The sequence below is a fragment of the Corvus moneduloides genome, chromosome 8, assembly GCF_009650955.1.
Source record: "Corvus moneduloides isolate bCorMon1 chromosome 8, bCorMon1.pri, whole genome shotgun sequence".
Lineage (NCBI taxonomy): Eukaryota > Metazoa > Chordata > Aves > Passeriformes > Corvidae > Corvus > Corvus moneduloides.
The window spans coordinates 17,869,549-17,889,188 of NC_045483.1; the positions used below are offsets into that span (position 1 = coordinate 17,869,549).

The 19,640-nt window shown below is 41.3% G+C and overlaps 2 protein-coding genes across 5 annotated transcripts in view; both read left to right on the plus strand.

Moving 5' to 3' along the window:
• The window catches only part of ERCC6 (ERCC excision repair 6, chromatin remodeling factor), a 53,482-nt gene extending 38,043 nt beyond the window's left edge, over nucleotides 1-15,439 (plus strand). For 3 of the 4 annotated variants that reach the window (XM_032116261.1, XM_032116262.1, XM_032116260.1), the window contains 6 exons: nucleotides 884-978; nucleotides 2,760-2,905; nucleotides 2,990-3,682; nucleotides 4,264-4,465; nucleotides 4,793-4,871; nucleotides 5,296-8,447. In XM_032116261.1, the coding sequence (XP_031972152.1) occupies nucleotides 884-978; nucleotides 2,760-2,905; nucleotides 2,990-3,682; nucleotides 4,264-4,465; nucleotides 4,793-4,871; nucleotides 5,296-5,724 (1,644 nt within the window). In that variant the 3' untranslated portion in view covers nucleotides 5,725-8,447. Of the gene's footprint in view, nucleotides 1-883; nucleotides 979-2,759; nucleotides 2,906-2,989; nucleotides 3,683-4,263; nucleotides 4,466-4,792; nucleotides 4,872-5,295; nucleotides 8,448-15,423 lie in introns of those variants that run through there. The other variant, XR_004241538.1, reaches the window with a different exon arrangement.
• LOC116447261 (bone morphogenetic protein 2-like) lies at nucleotides 13,343-19,640 on the plus strand. The gene is made up of 5 exons (XM_032116263.1): nucleotides 13,343-13,631; nucleotides 13,725-13,864; nucleotides 14,571-14,687; nucleotides 15,833-16,034; nucleotides 17,645-19,640. Exons 1-5 carry the CDS (start codon nucleotides 13,343-13,345, stop codon nucleotides 18,091-18,093), a joined length of 1,197 nt encoding a protein of 398 aa, XP_031972154.1. The 3' UTR covers nucleotides 18,094-19,640.

The window sequence follows — 19,640 nt, forward strand, 5'->3', positions numbered from 1 at the left end:
AATGGTCACTTAGGGTGCAGCTCCACATTATGATTACTCCTGTGGCAAAGCCAATTTAAGTGATTCCCACCACATCCCCTTTATGCTGTTACACCTTACCACTGTTCAGTATTGTTGATTCATGTAGTCAGTTACAGTGCAGTCAAAAAACCAGTTCAAATGGCCTGTGTTTCTAAAATAAATAAATCAGATGTCTCTGAAGGGAAAGTACAGCTGTGCAAGCTCTTGACCAGACAGGAGAGGACTGTTGGTGGTGACAATGCAGGGTGAGAAGAGAACAGATGCTGCTCAAATTGGCTTTCTCTCTAGATAATAATATGTAGCTGTGACCTTACAGAGCTGCTCTAAGCTTTTAGAAGTTGTTCACTATCTCATGGTGTGATAAGACTGATTTATCAAATCACGTAGCAGTTACATGGTGCTTACAAGTTTGAGAGGAAAAAACTTTTTTGTAGAAATCCTGTGTAGCTCTGAAATCTGCAAGTGTCTGACATAGAGTGCTCTATATTAGCAGTTGGTTCAAGATGTTTGTAGGAAAGATTTCAGTTAAGTTAAAGAAGAAAAGTTCAAAGGAAAGGTGTATATTAAAGCTCTATTGTGAAATTTCCTTCTGGAATAAGTCTATATAAAGTACATATTCTAGGTAAAGGTTCCAATTTTAACATAATCTATTTATTCATAATTTTTGCATAGATTTCTTGGTACAATTGGAGACTTTCTAAATCTTTTTCCTCTCCTGCTGAGTTATCCTATGGTCTGGAAATAACACTTCTTGAAGTATGTGTTAAATGTCCAAACTAAGTTTGAAACAGTGTTATCATTAGCTCTCTGTCAGACACGTTTGAGAGGATCATGTGTGGTGACCAAACCTTTTGTGTTGCAGGCTCGGGAACGTGCGTGGAGAATAGGCCAAAAGAAAGAGGTGACTGTGTACAGGCTTCTCACTGCAGGTACTATTGAGGAGAAGATATACCACAGGTCAGTCAGAATGATTTCTTGGGTACAGCTGCATGCTCAGGAAAATGTTTGTAACAAATCCAAGGTGGTGTAACAGCGACATACCTGTGCACACTTTACATTGCTTGTAATCCCCAACCTTGGTCATGATGGGCACATCATGGAAAACTTTTAAAAGTTTCTTCTGAGAAATGGAGAACCTTTTTCTCGTACTAGACTCCCAGCTGTGCTGCTCCATCTCTAGCTGCAAGACTCATGTGCTAAATGGCTACCTTACAAGTCTGTTCCAGCAGCTGTGTCCAGCACACAGAATTCACTGTAAAAGAGAGTACGAGGCATGGACAGAAAACAGTGAGCACCTTATTCAGAACATGAGACTCAACAAGTCTGAAATGCAAATTGAAATCATCAAGTTCTTTATATTCTCCTTGGGATAGATCAAGATGTATGTGGTACATACATCTGTTTACTACTGTGCAAACCCAATTTAATTTTATTCCCAATTCATTCCAAAGTCAAAGAATTAAATCCCAATAACTACCAGTCATATTCATGTTATTTATTCCAAAATGTAGCTAAAGCCTTTTAATTTTTTGTATTTCAAAATCAATGAAATCTTTTCGGTTTGCTTTCCCATTCAGCTTTCTCAGTAGTTAGCTTCACTCACATGAATTCCAAATGAATGTACATGGGAATCCTCTGCCTAGACTTTACTCTTCAGAACCGAAATGCCCTCTTGGAAAATTCAGATGAACAAAAAGCTCTAAATAATGAAATGCCCGCACTTACTGAATGCCTTTTTTTAGTCCGTTTTGCCACGTGGACACAAAGTATCTGCTGTTTTTTGGCTTGCATCCCTCTGGCATACTTCTATTTGAAGAACACTGACTGCATCAAGAAATTGGACTCTTAACAGTCAGGACAGCCATCAGAAATTAATTCCTTTCCAGAACAGTGCAATGGACCTTGAACTTTAAGCAGTTGTCTTTTCTCTTTTCCTGTGTTTTCTTGCCTGCAAATAAAAACTTCGTTTTTGACCACTGGATTTAAAAATAGTTTCCCTGCTTAATGTCAGCAGAGCCAAAAGCATGATAAAAACTATTCGAGAGAACTGATTTCCAGTTTTATTTAGGGATGTATTTTCTGTACAGAGTAAAACAGCTTTTGCTCTAGGCACTATGTAGTACAAACATGGCACAGAAGCAGTTTCACCAATCCTAGAAGACTTGTTGCAGCTTTGTTCTCCTACAGATTTTTCCTTTTGGTCCTCTGCAGGTGGGCTCTTTTCTTCTCAGCCACAAGTCTGATTTCCCTTTTCAGTGGCTGTCATCCAGTCATTGCCATCAGACTGAGCTACTCTGCTGCTTTTAACTCCTCCAATCAACTGAACCCATAAAATGTTGTCATTTTTACAAGCTTTTGTTTTTCTTTCAGGAGCTTTCTGATTGTTTTATTGTAACATATGTAAGCTTTTCAATTTTAATGGACAAGAAAGTTCTAGCTGTGAAGTTATTTATTGCTCAGTTAAGGGATGCCTCATAGGACATCTCAGGATGGTGGTTACCTGTTGTGTTATGGGGTTGTTGCAAAATAATAAATCCCTGTGTTTAACAATTTACTTGCTTGTTTGAAAGTTACTAACTCAAGATGGTCTTTTGGAAACTAACATCATCTTCCCACTGCTTAATTGTCCTGCAGGGTAATGTTTGTGCTTATAGTTTTCTGTTTAAGTACTGTACTCAGTACTTAAACATAGCTAGACATTGTTTCATGCACAAAGTACTTGTTTTTTTCTTTTTTAGACAAATCTTCAAACAGTTTTTAACAAACAGAGTGCTGAAAGACCCTAAGCAGAATCGCTTCTTCAAATCCAATGACCTTTATGAACTATTTACTCTGAACAGCCCAGATGTATCTCAGGGGACAGAAACAAGTGCAATTTTTGCAGGTACATGTCTTTTTTTCTATTTGTTTGGAAGAAAAAATGTCTTAAGTGTTTGCTAAATGGATACTTATTTCATTCATCCCTCAGGTACTGGTTCAGATGTTCAAGTCCCAAAGCCACCTGATAATGGCACTTCTAAACATGATCTCCATCTTGCAGAAAGCAGCTCGCACAAGAAGATAAAGTCCTCCAATTCCTATTCCACCACACACATGAAAGATTCTTCTTCTAAAGCAATAGACACAAGTGAGGAAACCAAGGGAAATTTGGAAGCCTCTGACCAAAATAGCTACACAAAAGATAATGCACAAGCTGGTACTGATGTAAATTCGTTCAATAAAAGCCAGGAGGAATGCTTGGAAGGTGATGACAAATGCACGTCCCACTCGATGCCATGCAATGCAGGGTCTTCAGAGAATGCCGAGTGTGTGACTGCTGTGGTGGCTGGTGAAGGACATGGAGCAGATGCCAGGGCAGATCTTACCCTTTCTTGTGGTGCAGCTGGCTCTTGGGAAAAGCAGGAGGCTAAAACGGAAGATGGGCAATTTGATAATAATCATTCTAAGTGTATCTCAAAAACAAAGCACAGGGTGGATATGCCGTCACATGAGAGCCACAAAGATAAGTCTAAGAAGAAGCATCACAAAGATGCCAAATTTGAAGGAAAGCGCATTCCTCATCTAGTGAAACAAAAGCAGTATAGAAGGGAGAACAGTGAAGAAGAGCAAGACTCAAAGAAAAATGATGACTATGTCTTGCAGAAACTTTTCAAAAAATCAGGTAACAGCTGTTGTTTGGCTGCTGACTAAACAGAGGTAGTTAGAACCTATGCAAATGAGGGAAAGCGCAGATCTGTTACTCTGATGGTTAGAGCTAAAATACAAAACACGTTTGTTCTGGTACTGTAGTGAAACCTTAAAATGTTGATTATTCAAATGCTCCAGTTAGGAATTTGCTAATTACCTTAGCACAAACTGTTCAGAGAGACCTGCACTTCTGGATATAGAAGTATATGCTGTGTTCTCCTGGATATTTCCAGGATGTAATCAACCTTCATTTACACAAGTGTTTCACTTCTGTCAGTCCTGTCCATAACAATGGAAATTATCAATTTACCCACATAATTGCCAGGTCTGTTGTGAATAATGACCTCATCAGCACACCAGAAGTGATTTGCTGTCAGATTGATTACTTAACTGATAAAGAAGGGGGTTCTCTCATTAGAAATTACTGTACTGATGTTCTTGATATAATCACTCTGAAGAAGGAAAAATGCAATTTTGGCATTCACTTAAGAAGTGAGTGATTTTCACATAACTTAAGAGATGTCCTCCTTCACCTTTTGTATCTTCTGGTTTTAGGGGTACACAGTGTTATGAAGCATGATGCCATTATGGACGCTTCCAGTGCAGATCATGTGCTGGAGGAAGCAGAAGCAAGCAGAGTGGCCCAGGATGCCTTGAGAGCCTTAAGACTCTCTCGTCAGCAATGTTTAGGAGCTGCTTCTGGTGTGCCAACCTGGACAGGAACAAGTGGTCTCTCAGGTGCACCATCAGGAGTAAAGTGAGTTCAGTTCTCACTCTGCTTTCCCAAAAACAGAGGAGTTACTTAGAATATTAAAGATCTACATTTTTTGCCTTGGTGTTTGCAGTAACATGCATCAAAGTCATGTTCATGTTTTATATTTAATATAGACATGAAAGCATATTACAAGCGTAGGTAGTCCGTTCTGAAGTACAAAGAAAGCATTATTGTTGCACAGTAGAAGAGAGAGCACAGCAGAGGGCTCTTGAGAACCCTAAAACACAAACCCAGTCTGCCTTTGAAAAAACTATCCTAGTGATTTTGAGAAGGATGTTTTATGGAGTTAATTTTTTCATGGGTTTTTAGGAGTCGGTTCGGTCAAAAAAGAAACTCCATGCTGCTTTCTTCACTTTCCACTTGTGCATCACCTGCAAAGAAGCACAAGGTAAGAAACACAAGATAATGTTTCTGTTTTAAATAGCTGGTATATGTGAAGTGTTATGATTTATGCAATAAATTTGACTTACATTATAGATGTCTCATATACATTTGTTGTATGATTATTATTCTAGAATTTTTTGTTACCTGTGAATTTGATTTTTTGTTTTGATGAAGTCTAATTAGATACAGCAGTCACAAATTTCACCTTGGTTTGGGTATCTGTCTCAAGACCAGCAATGCTTTTCTTTTGTTTCCTAAGTTCTAAAGTTAAGACCGGAATACATCACCTCTTTATTGTATATTTCAGATGACCAAGTTCTACATGATCATGTTTGTTATTTAAGTCTAAACAACAGACAGATTTTGCTAAATGGATTCTGTGGGTCTCAAAATCCAACTTTCCTCATAGTCTGTATGTTTATTTGCAGGATGCAGATACAATAAAGAAGCAAACTATAAAGAAGTGTAGTTCCAGTGAGCACTTTAATGGAAAATCTGGAGAATCGTCATCAAGTGCTCTGGACTCTTCATCTTTATTAGCTCGTATGAGGGCAAGAAACCACCTTGTTTTACCACAGCAGACGAGGAATGAGGGTGATGAGAATCATCACCCAGCACCAGCCCCAGTCCAGGGTTCAACAGAATACGATGAGCTGCTCGTAGATCTACGGAACTTCCTGGCATTCCAGGGCCGCGTGGACGGCGAGGCCAGCACTCGGGAGCTACTGCAGGAATTTGAGTCCAAACTGCCTGCAGAGCACTCCTGTGTCTTCAGAGAACTGCTCCGCAATATCTGCACCTTCCATAGGAGCCCAAATGGGGAAGGGGTCTGGAGGCTAAAGCCGGAATTCCGATGACCCTTGACCAGCAAAGGCACCTCTGTCCACTTGACCACCATTCTCCACTCAAAGGAGGAACATTGTTTAAGTATTTTGTATTTCTGAATTAATTAATGCCTTGAACAGTCAGTGGTGCAGGACTTGTTGCAAGCTTAAAGCTAACTTATTTTCTGATTTACACTATTTATATGAAAGTGCCATCTACCTCATAGATGAAACAATACAAAATATCAGCACCTTTTCTTTAAAAGAAATCTTAATATAAATGGGATGAAGAACATATACTGACCTTGTATTATAATAAGAACCATGCATGTTGCCATGGGTTGTAAGACTTGATTTCTGTGAAATTCCAGGAAACTGCTTCCTTGATTTCCGGTTTGTTACTTGAATGGTCATAGGGCACACAGTGTGCCATCAAAAAAAAAAAAAAAAAAAGGGTGGGGCCAGGGGGGGAGATGATAGTAGTCAACATGAGAGATTCACTTGTACTGACAAGTGCATCAGAATAATTTTATGTAACTTTCATCAGTAGTGAGAATTTTGTTTTCGTCTTTAACTAACTTGGGAAATAATTCTACTGCCATGGAGGTTTAATCTCAAAAAATGGAAAGTGTGGCAGGATATTGAGTTAACTGACAATTGATAGTTATGGAAAACTTACTAAATTCCAGAACACCCATTAACACCATAATGAGCAATCCAGTTACAGTCCTATACACCACTGGCAAGTGCTTGCTACAGTATTTCTTAACACTGAGGTGACAGTAACTGTTACGTTTGTCACAGGTTTGGACTTACAACTGAAATCTCATTAAATGTTTATGTGTTTCATTGTGATTTATGTCCAAAACTTTCCAGTTACCTCCTAGCACTTAAAATTTTATACCTTAACATAGACTGGGGTGTTAGCTGGTCAGAGGGGGAAGGGTGTCAGTGTATTTTACTCACCATAATCACCTTTGGGCATAGTTGGAGCATATATGGAAGTTACACCTCATTCATCTTTATAGGTAGGGAAAACTTAAAGCTTCGTGACGGTTGGGAAGTTCTAAGCAAATCCAAGTACAACACTGAGTCTGTCTTCAAGGTATTCGTGTGCTACACAAGGAAATTTTAAGGTGGAAAATGTGGACAGATTTTGAGAAAACCATATGGTTGCAGCAACTGCAATTAAATTACTGTATGGCTTAAACTAGGAATAGTTAAATGTGCCTAATGTCCTTCCTAGCCCCAAGCTATGGAAAGCTGAGCTACTTTTAGCTTTTTTTGTTCACTCTGAAATTATCTTGTTTACTTTAAGGGGAAGTACAAATATTCAAAGATGAATGGTAAAGCAAGAATATAAAATTACTGTCTTTTTGTAAAAAAAAAAAGCAACTTCAAGACACTTATGGCTTTTACCCTTGTTTTTACTCAGTGATAAAGGATCTGTAGAGATTTGCAAGGAGTGGTGCTTCACTGTTTCAGTAACTGGTCAATTGGCTTTTCAGGGACTGGAATTGGACAGGGCAGGCAATCCAAGAATGTTTGTTTTCCTAACAGCATTTGAAGATGGGACTTCTCCTGACATCTCTTTCTCTGATCCCATTTATATTCACTTACATTCCCTTTTTCAAGAGAAAGATGAAACAAGGAACTTGGGCTGCAATTGCTGTTGATATGACTTGAAATGGATCAGAAAAAGAGTAAAAACAAACCAGTTTTGCTGTCTTCTTCAAAGCTATAGGGAATTTGAATTGGTTTGGGTGTCATGTCCTCATGCATCTCTACTTATCCCAGCAACAAACCAGGAATTCAGCAGTCGGCAAAGCTGCTGTTGTCACCGTATCTGTTAGTTTTGGTGTCTTGTTTTGTTTCTACTCCCAGTTTTAAAGACATAATTCCTGTATACTAAGGAGAGTTTGCAGCTTCTCAATCTGTTAATGTAAATAGATTTGCATGTACTTTTTATAAATCCTTGGCTTTTATGGACTTATTAAAAAAGGAAAAACGAAAGTGTGTTCTAGAAGTCATTGGGCACTGGGGAGAGTGGGCAGGGAGCACCTTCTCCATTATCTGTGCACTGACCAAATGATTCATATTATCTTTAATTGTATTTCTATTTTTCATACAATTTCAAACCATGCATCCTAACAGCTAGCTTTTTTCCAGTACCTGTGTTTGTTGAAAATGTTTAAGGACTGAACTAGTATTAATGTAATACTCAAAAAGTATTTGTAAGTAGTTAATCACAAAAGCATATGTGATTAAAGATTTACAGGCTGATTTATACGTACGTTTTTCTAGAATATAATATAGCTACTATACATTTTAATGTAGAAGAGCTATTTCAGAATGCTTCTACTTTTGTTCCATAAAGCATTATCTGATTTTTGTTTGTTTAGCTTTCTCTGTGTAAAGTGAATTCCTTTGATATCTTCACAGAATATCTGAAGCAATTCCTGACTAACAATATTGCATAGTCAAACAAATCCTGTATTTTAGCTGTCTCAATTTCCAAGTAGTTAATGCTGTAGTTGGTAGTTGCTACTTTATTTGTGCATGATTCCAAAAATCACTCATGTGGAGTGCTAATGTTCTTATATTTTGTTTTCTTACCTCAGTAAAAAGGGGATAAAGAAAAATCAAAATACAGATGTTAATTTAGGAATCAAGCTGGGAAAAAACATTAAATCTTACTAAGGAAAGACACGTCAGCCTGGAACAGTGATTATAAAGTTTAAATTAAAACAAGCATACTACAGGGAACTACTGAAAATTTCTTTCCTGTAAAGATGCTAAAAGCTGAGCACCATGCAACTGTGGGATGTGGCTACCATCCACACAGCTGAGCAGGCAAATGCAGTTGAATAAAAATTTAGAAAGCTAAATAGCAGAAATTTTGATTGCTCTGTAAGCAGTTGTGTGAACTGTGTACCCTGTTTGGGTAAAACGTGTTGCGTTGATACTTTAACAGCAGAAGTTAAAACATCATTAATTGTTCCTTCTGGTTTCAAACCGTGTTTGTAAAGGGGGAGGTAAAAAAACCCCTCTTGTTTATTAGGATGTTTTCCCTTTTCCCCCCATCCAATCCTCCTTTTACAGTATTCCAGGTGCTTACTCTCCTGTGTTCACCCTTTTGCTGAAGATGTGTAGCCAACCAACATATCTCTGGTATAGAACTAAATAGAGAAAAAAGGCTCAGCTGAAGGCTGTAGGCCTTTGACTTTTCTGGACTATAATGACCCACCACAAAAGAAATGTAAGATGCTGAATTGATAGATTGATTAGAAATGGTGATTAAAAATGGGATTTTTAAATGCCTAACTTCTCTCTGTGGCTCAGGTTCTTCGCAAAGGGCTGCACCATGTAGAGAATTGAGTCTGTTGCAGATAATAAATGTCATCCTCTCAAATAAAGCTGTAAAGAAGTGGGTTTTTACATCTGCAAGTTTCAGCTTCGGATGACAGTCACCTGTGGTACTCAAGTCATAAGGCCAACTTTGCTTTTGATTCCAAGATTGCTAAACTTGGCCAATTTTACTGTCTTCTACTAGTGCCTCTAGTGGAATTCTCTGCCTTTCAAGAAGCTATAATAGTAGGGACAAACTTGATAGTTTATTTTCTTTTTCTCCCATTCTACAATGATTTTATCCTTAAAATAAAGAACTGGGTAGATGAATAATTAAACTGGTGGGATAATATCTAACTTGGATTATTTTTGCATGCTGCTGTGATTCATACGTAAAATTCAGTAATTACAGTTCAAGCAGTTTTCTCTCTTGAAGGGAGAAGGTGTTAAGGAACAGTGGAACAGCTGTATTGCAGTGATTCAGCAAGGAAGAATGATTCAATGTGTCTTGTGCTGCCGGTGGCTGTGCTTTCTCAAATGATACATAAAGATGGTGCAAAATTTAAATATGAAGAGACCCTGTAGCAACTTTATCCAAATTTGTCTTATTTCCAGTGTATGGGCTAAGAAAGTACTGAATTTCTTCCTGATTTTTCCTCATATTTTATGTTCGGTAACACAGTCACTGAGATGATTTAAAATGTGGAGTAATCTACCTGCTTGCTCTTTTAGGAGCAGGGGTGTCTGGAATTTCCTGCTTTACATCTCTGGGTAATTTGGATGCAGCACTCTAATTCCTGCATTGGTTTCTCCATCTGATGGATAGAGTCTTAAGAGGGAAGCAATAGATCTTTCTGGTCCTTCAAAAATGCTTCAGGAAATGATAGTATAGTACAAAGAACTCCGGGTTGGAAAAACAGGTAATATGGCATTTTATTGTCTAGATCATTAATTCAGCAACTCTAATTTACACAAAACTATCATAGAATATTGCTGAGAGTCCAGTTTTTGAAGGGCTTGCATAGGGCACATGTCTAGGAGTCAGGATGTGCTGACGAGTCTGCACTAGGGAGTTTATGTCCTCTGGGAAAGGTATTTATATATTAGATACATGGTAAAAACACTCTCTGCTACTTAGGGCCATTTATAATGTCCATGTTCCAACATTCAGGCTAAATGCTGAATATACTAAATGCTTACTAACTCAGTGGCTCTCTCCATCTACCCAGCCCTCACGGGATTGCTATTCTAGGCTCTGGGGTGATGTCACCACTCCTACTTCACACAGTATTGCTGATGTGGTACAGTCCTGCGCCTTCAGCAGAGACTTAGAAGATGAAGCTTTCCTTAGTAATTCTTAACTTACTCTGGTGGCTGTGGTTTTTCTGCCTCTGCTACTACTAAAAGTAAAGAGGAGTCTGACATCTTTCATGCAAGGGCCATTCCTCTTTTCCTTCTTAAATGGGCCTAAGCTGCTATGGAAGTGAGTGAAACACTTCATGTTCTTGTTCCCTGCCTGAAAAACCCAGAGAAGACTGCAGAGCATCGTTGTTTCATTCACAGAGCAGAAAAGTGATCTTTTCCCCAGAAAGAATAGATCTGTTGTGAGTCACTAAATCAGGAACTACAGAACCAGCACAGAAAACATAGGAAGTGTCAGGCAGCTGTGTTGAGAAAGAAGCAACTTCTAGCCTGCTCTATCCCCTGGCTCTTACTGTCCATGCTAATATGACACAAATGAGAGAAGGGAGAGTGTGTTCTGAGCTTAGCTCTTCCTTTTGCAACGGCAGGGCTGGACGTGCCCTTCAGTCCAAACTTGATAAAGTTCTGAAATGCACAGTGAAGGCTCCAAGTTTGCTCTGCCCACTAATGATACCATGCAAGAGCCCTGCTTTTTCAATATCTCTATCCTATATTCACCACAATGGCATCAAAGATGATGTGGCAGGCCATATAATAAATACCACCATTCTTACCCATAAGCTATACCTGAAAGCCAGATGATTGTGAACTCTTCAGACCCAACAAGCTGTTTATCCAGTCTTTTGAGAGAGAAGGGAAAGCAATGCCAATGCTGAGCTCTAGAGAATCCACATAAAATTTTAAGTTAACTTTATCTATCATAGCTCCCTACAGATTCCCAGCTTTTCCTGGGCTCCCAAAGCCACACTGCTCACAACATGTAAGTTGAGAGAACCTATTTTTATTGTACAGAACAGGGAGGTTGAAGCCTTGCACTAATTGCAAACCAGGACTTAGAATCATCAGAGGAGCTATGACCAACTCCTGCATAAGGCTTACATAAGTGGTGAGTCATGCAGTCTTACAAAAGAATGGGGAGAGAGGCTTTCATTATGTTGTTTGCCTAATCAGAAATATGAAAATAAAAGAACACAGCACTCAGTGGGTTACGTTTGGCTAACTGTAGGCTGGAATTTCTGCAGTTGCACTACGATAGAGGCATTTCGTTGTTTGTGGTCCCAGCTTACATTAAACAGAGAGGATTTTTTTCATAAATCTTTGCCTCTGGGGCAGAGTTAAGGTTCTTTGGGAACCCTAGCTATGTGTTCCCAGACATTAATGTCTGGAAGCAGCACCATGAGAGTAAAAATGAAGGTATATGTCTAGGGAGGATACTGGGAGTAAATGAAGAGACTCAAGGGCAGGATAGGGTTTGTGAGGATAAGCATGTGAAGAAGCAGTGGAGTGGAGGCAAAGCTTTTTAGGTTAACTGAGAAACAGTCTGGTGATGATTTCTTGTACCTTACTGGTCTCTTTCCAAGCTCTCAGGCAGGTAGCTGAATGGGTATTATTTTATCCAGCACTATTAATAGGCATGAGCTGAGATACCTGCAGCACTTAGAAGACAACTCGAGAGTGTTGAGGATCAAAGTTGGCTGAAGCTTTATGTGCAGCAACAGTGCTCTTTACACTGGTCTGATAACCCATCACTGCTTCTCATTTTTCCTCCACTAGTCTCCTGCACTTCATGCTGCAAACTAGATCAGCACATTTGTCTCATGGCGAAAAAATGAACCAAAATACAGCATTAATAACTCCTTTTTCAAACGTGGCTACAATAGCTGAGGGCTGGAATGAGTGACAGTGGGAAGGAGTCTGAGACTGAAGAGATGCATGGCCAAGTGCCAAGGAACTTCAGCCTTAGAGCAGCAAAAGGTGGGTGCTTCCTGTGTCAGAGCTATTTGAACAATTCAGATTAAACATTTTATTTTTCGAACGGCTCATTTGGGACCGTGTGGAACTGTGGTCTCTTTGCCTCCCCCTTACTCTTCTATAGGTCCATCTGCTTGCTCAGTGCAAGTACTCCTGTCTAACATCGTGTGGCTAAGCAGAGGAACCAGTAGACATTTTTATCTGCCCCACGAACTACCTCCCATTGCTTTCCTGCCTGGAAAGAGAACACAGCGCAGTGTGGCACAAGCAGAACAGGCACTGCTGCATGAACCATCAGGAAGCTCTGTTTGCTCCTCTGTAACTTGCCACACTGCCTTAAAAAAGACTACTGTGAAAAAGGACTACTACGCAGGATCCTTAGGGCTGGGGTGGGTTCGTTTGGGTTGGTTTTCTGTTCTAGTATTTTTGGGGGGTGGGGGGTGTGGAATCCCCTTCATCAACCAGTGGGTGAGAAAAAAAGGCAAATTATTGAAAGCTGGTTGACTCTGGGAAATAGTTAAGCCTTAAAATAGCTCTTCAGAATGTGTATTCCTGCCTCTATCCCTGAGCACTTTGAAGCCTGGCATTCCGCGGGCTGTCAGACGGGAGGGTACCGGGGATCCCGGGCATTCCCCAGGCTGTCAGACGGGAGGGTACCGGGGATCCCGGGCATTCCGGAGGCAGGGAAGTACAGAAGCTCACGCCCAGGTCCCAGTATACTTTTTACTGCTGCAGCAACGACAGGAAACAGCACCTGGGCTCAGCAATCTCCAAATCAAAGCTTTTCTCGGGTGAAAAAAAAAAAAAAAGACGGTAGATTTAAAGAATAGGGTTTTCGCAAGTGCGGTGTTCTTCGCTGACACCTGGCCCTTCCCCAGGCAGCCCGAGCCCCCGAGCCGGCCCGGCGGCCGCTCCGATGCCAACGAGCGCTCGGCGATGCCCCATTGAGCCCTTAAGCGCCGCTGATGGCCCGGGCGCGGCGCGGCCGCCCCTGCCCGGGGCCTTTGGCCCTCAGGGCTGCGCGCCCTGCCCGGCGCTCCGCGCACTCGCCTGGCCGCGCTCAGCCGGGCCGGGCCGGGCCCGCGGAAGGGCCGCTGCCCCTCACGCCGCGCGGTCCCGGCCGCCGTCCATGGCGGCCCGCCCGCCGTGCCTGTGGCTGTGCCTGGCCGGGCTGCTGAGCCTGCGGGCGGCGAACGCCCTGCCCCTGCGCCCCGGCCCGCGGGACCAGGTGCTGGCGGCGGCCTTGCAGCGCCTGCGGGAGGTCTTCGACATCGAGGAGCTGCCGCCCGACGTGCTGCCCCGCAAGAAGCCGCCACAGTTCATGGTGGATCTCTTCTACAAGGTGGCCGACGCCAACGGCATCACCCGCGCCCCGGGGCTGCTGAAGGGCGACGTGGTGCGCGGCTTCGAGAACCGAGGTGGGCCCGGGGCGGCGGGGCCGAGCCGCGCGGTGCATGCGGGCGCAGGCCCGGCGGGGTCGGGCGGTGGTCCTAAGGAAGGGTCTTTTCCAGTTCACGTGGACCACCACCACTTCTACTTCGACATCAGCGCGATGGAGAAGGGAGAGCAGATGCTGAAAGCCGAGTTCAGAGTCTTCAAGCTCAAGAGGACACATGTGTCCAGAAGGTCCGACGTGCAACACTTCTGCAAAGTAAGTGGGGAAATTATCAGTTAAACACTTAATTGTGCTATCTTTGTTACTAATACTGAAAATGAGGAGTGTAACTACGTACCACCTGCTTTATTGTTATTTTTGTTTTGTCGTCCTCACTTTTTCTTTGCCTCCAGCGTGCAAAGAAGTAATGCAAAGTTTTCACTTTGGCTGTCCTTTGTTCTATGGCAGTGAGCTTTCCCTAAAGATACCAATGTCAGACCTATCCCAAATCAGACTGTACTTTTCTGCGACTTGAGATGTTTCGAAATTCGAATTGAAATTTATCTGCTGGAGCTGCTCCGAAAAATAGTAATAGCAGCCAGGGATTCATGGGAAAACAGGGCAGGTAAGGAAATTGGGTGTATCTGTCCTCTGGCAAAGGTTTTTGCAAACCCGAAGACAAATAGTGGAGGAACAGAAGACTTTGATGGTATCAGGTGTTCAAAACAGGATAGGGATGGTCAAGATATTTTTCTGTAGTATCTATAGTCTGGTATCCTGTCTCTGAACACGTACAGAAGTAGATGTATGTAGCAATAACTGTTTTTCTGTTAAGTCCAAAATCTACTTTTTGCGTCTTTTAGAATGACGATACAGTTTTACAGCTCTGATGTAGCAGAAACCTGCATAATCTTCATCCTCCTATTTTGCTGTAAGAACAATTGAATTAATTTATTGTTTTTGTTGTATTGCTGTTATCTAGGTGGAAGTGTATGAGCTCTTGGCGAGTGAAAATAAGCCACAGAAAAAACGTCTCATTACATCAAGATTATTGTCCCTGTACGCAGAAGGCTGGGAAGTCTTCAATGTCACGCAGACAGTAAGCAGAGAAGTCTGACTTAATTTTATTTGTAGATCTTTTAAGGTGACACCTCATAACTCCAGCATTGTCATTGTGCTGGATTTTGTGGTCAATTTAAACTGAAGAACAGCAACAGAGGGAGAAGCTTTCTCTCTGCCCTTAAAAGTACACCTGGTGCTACCTGAATTAAAGAAGTGTTTATGAGCTGCTAGGAGCACAAGCATGGTGACAATTGAGTAACGCAAACCTAGTCGATGGAGGGACATCAGTATGTCATGATTACAACCTTGTGTCAGTCCTTAGACTGCCAAAGCATTTGGCATTGGTTGTGTACTAAGAGTAGGGTTTCGTTTCTCCTTTTTATTCTGGCAACATTTCTGTAGAGCAGCATGCTTCAGCGTTTCGTTTCTGGAGTTTATCATGGTTGGATTGCCTGTCATTTAACGTCCTCCGTAGACTTCTGTAATTGTGAGCTTCAAGATTTGTTTTGTAGATACCCATAAATTTTAACAGTAGGTGAATGCCTTTCCGTAGCAAAAGAACCCACACATGGCTTAAAACTGTACTCTGGGACAGTGTTTTTCATTGTCTAAGCTTTATGATCAGACTGAACAGCATGCTTGGATGATTGCTTGAATTCCATCTTAAGTCATGATATTCCTGCTTGAGAATGGCCTGGCCTTATCTATCAGTTTGCAATTATAACAATTAGGTAAGTAAATTTGCTTGATTGTGAGTTTCTTCAAATGCCATGCTTTTTAGATTTTTAAATGAGTCTTAATGGTATGAAAAGTCTGGAGAGTTCATATTACTCTGTTAAGATAGCTATGAAAAATAAATTTCTGCTGAAAGTCAGAGAGAGTTTATTTTCATATTAACTCCTACACTCAAGTGTTCACTGGTAAGTTCTCTGAAATTAATTATCTTTCTGTAAATGTAGCTTTGGGGAATGCATATGCTATTTTGTGTTTTTAAGTGTTGAATTACTGGTTTAAATATTAAACTCAATGGAGTCTCAGCTATACAGTTATCTCACTTCTGTTATAATATATGTCCTTATGCTCTCATAGCTTGTTGCCTATTCCCTTCTCCTAATATAAACGTTGATTAATCGTAATTAGATTATTGCAACAATATTTTTTTCTTTTCCCGGTCTTCACCAGGTTTCCAAGTGGGTTGGAAACAGCAGCTCCAACCACGGCTTTTGGATAACTACGACACATGTATCCAACAATGGAATGGAACACAACCTGGTTACATTTGCCAAGAGCCAGGGTGCTTTGCAGGAGAGTAGAAATGCTCTCCTTGTCCTCTTCACGAACAGTAACAAACAGAGGTCCCACAGCTTTGTACCCCCTGCTACAAGTAAGTGCACTTTTAGAACATGAATTGCCTGTTCATCTTCTGTTACCACCTGCTACCTCATGTAGACCTAACCTCAGTTATTTACTTGCAGTGTTGAACAGGTTTGAAGTTCAGCTTTGTCAGTGATCGAGTTTTTATTTGATAGTTCTTGCTAGTAGGTCACCAGCATCCTAAATTGCCCCTCCCCTCACAAAAACTGTGTTTGCCAGAAATATTCATTAATCCTAAGGGGAGTCTGGTTTATTTAATTTGTAAGGGGGTGGGAGTTCTATTTTTTAAGTACGGCTCATATTATTTTTGTGGTGGTGAAATTTGCATGAAAATTGTATGTTAAGTTTAGGCTGAAGAAACTCAGTGACTTGGAATACTTCGTGAAAATTCTGGTAAAGTATCTGTAAGTAGAGTCATTAAGTGTGATTTTAAGAGTGAAAGAGGTTGTTAACTAAGCAATTTAAACTTCTCTGTCCTTGGCTTGGTTTTTAAGCACCTATTTAACTTCAACGACTAATTAGCATTGTCACTAAAGGCTGCCTTCATCAAAGACAACGCCCTCGTGCCTTAAAATACAAAACAGTGTCTTAACTCTCCCACTGGCCTTCCTGTAAAATCAACTAAGGCTGGATATTAGGGCCTGATAAATGCAAAGAGCAAAAGCTTGGGAGGAGGGGCAAAAATCACGATGTTCCGGCTTTGCCGGCTTTTCTGGTAAACGGTTGTATTGCATAAGAAAGAAGCTAGGTAGAACTTGGATCAGTATTAAGAAATAGATTGTGAAATTGATTGAAATTAAAAATGAGGCCAGTCTGTTCATTTTTGTTTCCCAAATAAAAATTAATAGTGAAATCCTAGATGCCAGTTTAATGAGCATCAAGCTCTGCACGGGATACTGTGTCAGGATTGAGAAATTTCTCAACGAAGAAACTGTCTAGACCTTTAGTGGTCAGTGACTACACAGACTGTTCTCCATATCAGTGAGTTTCAGCTTGTGTACATGGATCTCCATGGACCTCAGGGCTTCTCAGAAGATATTTTAAAAAGCATCCTATTGTCAGTAAGCTTCAATCTTCAGCAGTGTTCTGTAAACCTGGTGATGGCTTTTTTGGATCAAAAATTTGATTTTTTTTTTTTTTTAAGTTACTTTACACATTTCCAGGTTACTACACACTCTGCTTTACAAGTGTATGGGTAGAGTTCCTGGGAGAATACTGGAGAGAAAAAGGCTGTGATCTCCACCTGCTGTTAGCACTGCCCAGAATAATGTGTGTTGTAGGAGTGGCCACATGAAGACAGTTAATAGCATTCTGACCCGATTCATCCCTGAAGAGGGACTGTGGAATTCACACAATATTTGGTAGATCATTTTGTTTTTCCCTTCTATTTCTGCTGAACTGGGGCTTTTTCAGGACACAAAGTGAAACACAAGAACACAAGATTTGACAGATTCGGAAGTATGGCTGAAATGGCAATTGAACATACACCCCTTCTGATACTTTCATTCAAAATCTACTCTGAAGACTTGATGTAGACTTATTAATTAGACTTTCATGCAGAATACTGTACTTAGTAAATTAACTTAGTTTGTGAAATATTAACATACAACTTCCTTTCAGAATCAGAAATGCACCCTGCCAAATCTGATGCTTCACGTGTTTCTCATGACGCTGGTGTCATCAAAAGCAGCAGTGCCAGCATGAGCAGGCGACCTCGAGCTGCCGCAGCCGCTGCTGCCAGAAGCCCAACAACAGCGTGTCACCGAAGGGAACTCTATGTAGACTTCCATGCTATTGGCTGGTCAGGATGGATTATTCACCCAAGTGGATACAATGCATTTTATTGCAGAGGATCCTGTCTCTTCCCTTTGGGGGGAAGCCTAAATGCAACAAACCATGCTACAGTTCAGTCCATTGTTTATACACTGAAACTGTCTCAAGATGTCAGCACACCCTGCTGTGTGCCAGATGAATTGAAGTCCCTCAATCTTCTCTACTTTGATGACAAACAGAATGTCGTCCTTAAAAATTATAAAGACATGGTGGCAACAAGGTGTGGCTGTCACTAGCGAGACTTTTTTTTTCTCTGCATTTGGTGTGCACCTGGATTCAGTTCCCCATTTGCCACTGAAGATACCAAAGGAGATGGCATTTCAGTTTACAGGACAGGAGAGACAGAAACTCGTCTGTGCTGCAAATCCTTCTCCTCTCACCATGGCTGTGTGGAAAGGTGGCTGGCTTGTGAAGAGCTGTGGACTTCAAGACCTCCATGGAGAGCTCTTTGAGTGCCTGTACACCAAGGAAATTATTAAAATCAGGAACTTGCTATATGAAGGAGTTGAAACACATTAAGTTGACTGTTCAAATTAAGATCTTCTGTATACCAAGGCTCAGAGTTTCCAGTGATTTAACAGGCATGGCATCCTGCCTCAATCCAGGAAGGGATGCAAGTGTCTAAGTAACAGAACCTTACTGAATTTTGGCTGCATGATCCAGTGGGGATGTGCAGTCCTACTTTGAGCTTTCAGGGTAGTTGTTTGCCCAGAGCTAATCTCAGAGGCCTCTACCACCTGCAGATCATGTGTTACCGGGAAATGGACTTCTTCCCCTGAGCTTTATGCAGCTCTACCAACTGCAGAGACCTGCTCATAAGTCCCCATGGGACTTGCTAGCCAGTCTGAAGGAGCACATAGGTCAGTATTTGTCTGGGAACCAGCATACTTGGCTTCTGACTCAGGGCTGCAACTCTGTATGGTGAGGCCAGTGCCTCTCTCCATAATACTATTCCCCTCCACTGCAGTCTGCTGTGGCTGTCGGGGTGTGTGGCACCAGAGATTTAGAAACCTTTGTGTATTTGCTGTACAATGGGATCCTAAGGTTGGGTCAGAATGCTCATGGTTTACCAAGAAGGAAGAAAACTGAAGCTTTGGAGGTCCATGAGAGCATGCTATGTGAGAAAGAAACAAGCCTGACACTGCAGAAAATTCCTGGGAAGCACAGAAGAAAGTAAATTACACATTATCTGAGAATAGGAAAGGCATCCTGTTTTCTTCGAAGCCTGCAAACCTTGAGGAAACTAAAAAACTGTCAGGCTGACGGATTTATTACAGGCCTGCAACTGGATTGTGAGCGAAGGACTGAACGGAGATTCTCACACTAAGTGTGTAAGTACTGTCTTAACTCTGCAATAAACAGATTCATTTTGCTCTCAGCTTATGAGTCTCGCATTCCTATGCCACAATGCTAGATGCTGGCCTGGTCCCGCGTATGAGGCGAGTTTGGTGGAACGTACTTGCTGATTCCCTTCCCTTACTTGAAGAACAGGACACAGGCTTGGAATGGGCCCCTAGAGGTCTTTCAGTCTCGCTACGATTTCATGCAGGTGACCAGCCCATTGCAGTTCCCCAATCAATTCATTGAGTTATATCTTAACTCTGGTTAGGCTTCTTGTCTCCATTAATCTTGAAGGAGGCTGACCTCTCACAGAATGTGACATCTCCCATGGGCAGAGTCTTCATGGAGAATATTTTTACTCCAATGAAACTTAGAAAAAAATATGTAATGTTTTTCTTTCTGTAAATACTGATGTCTATAATAAATTTATTTTATTTAAAAC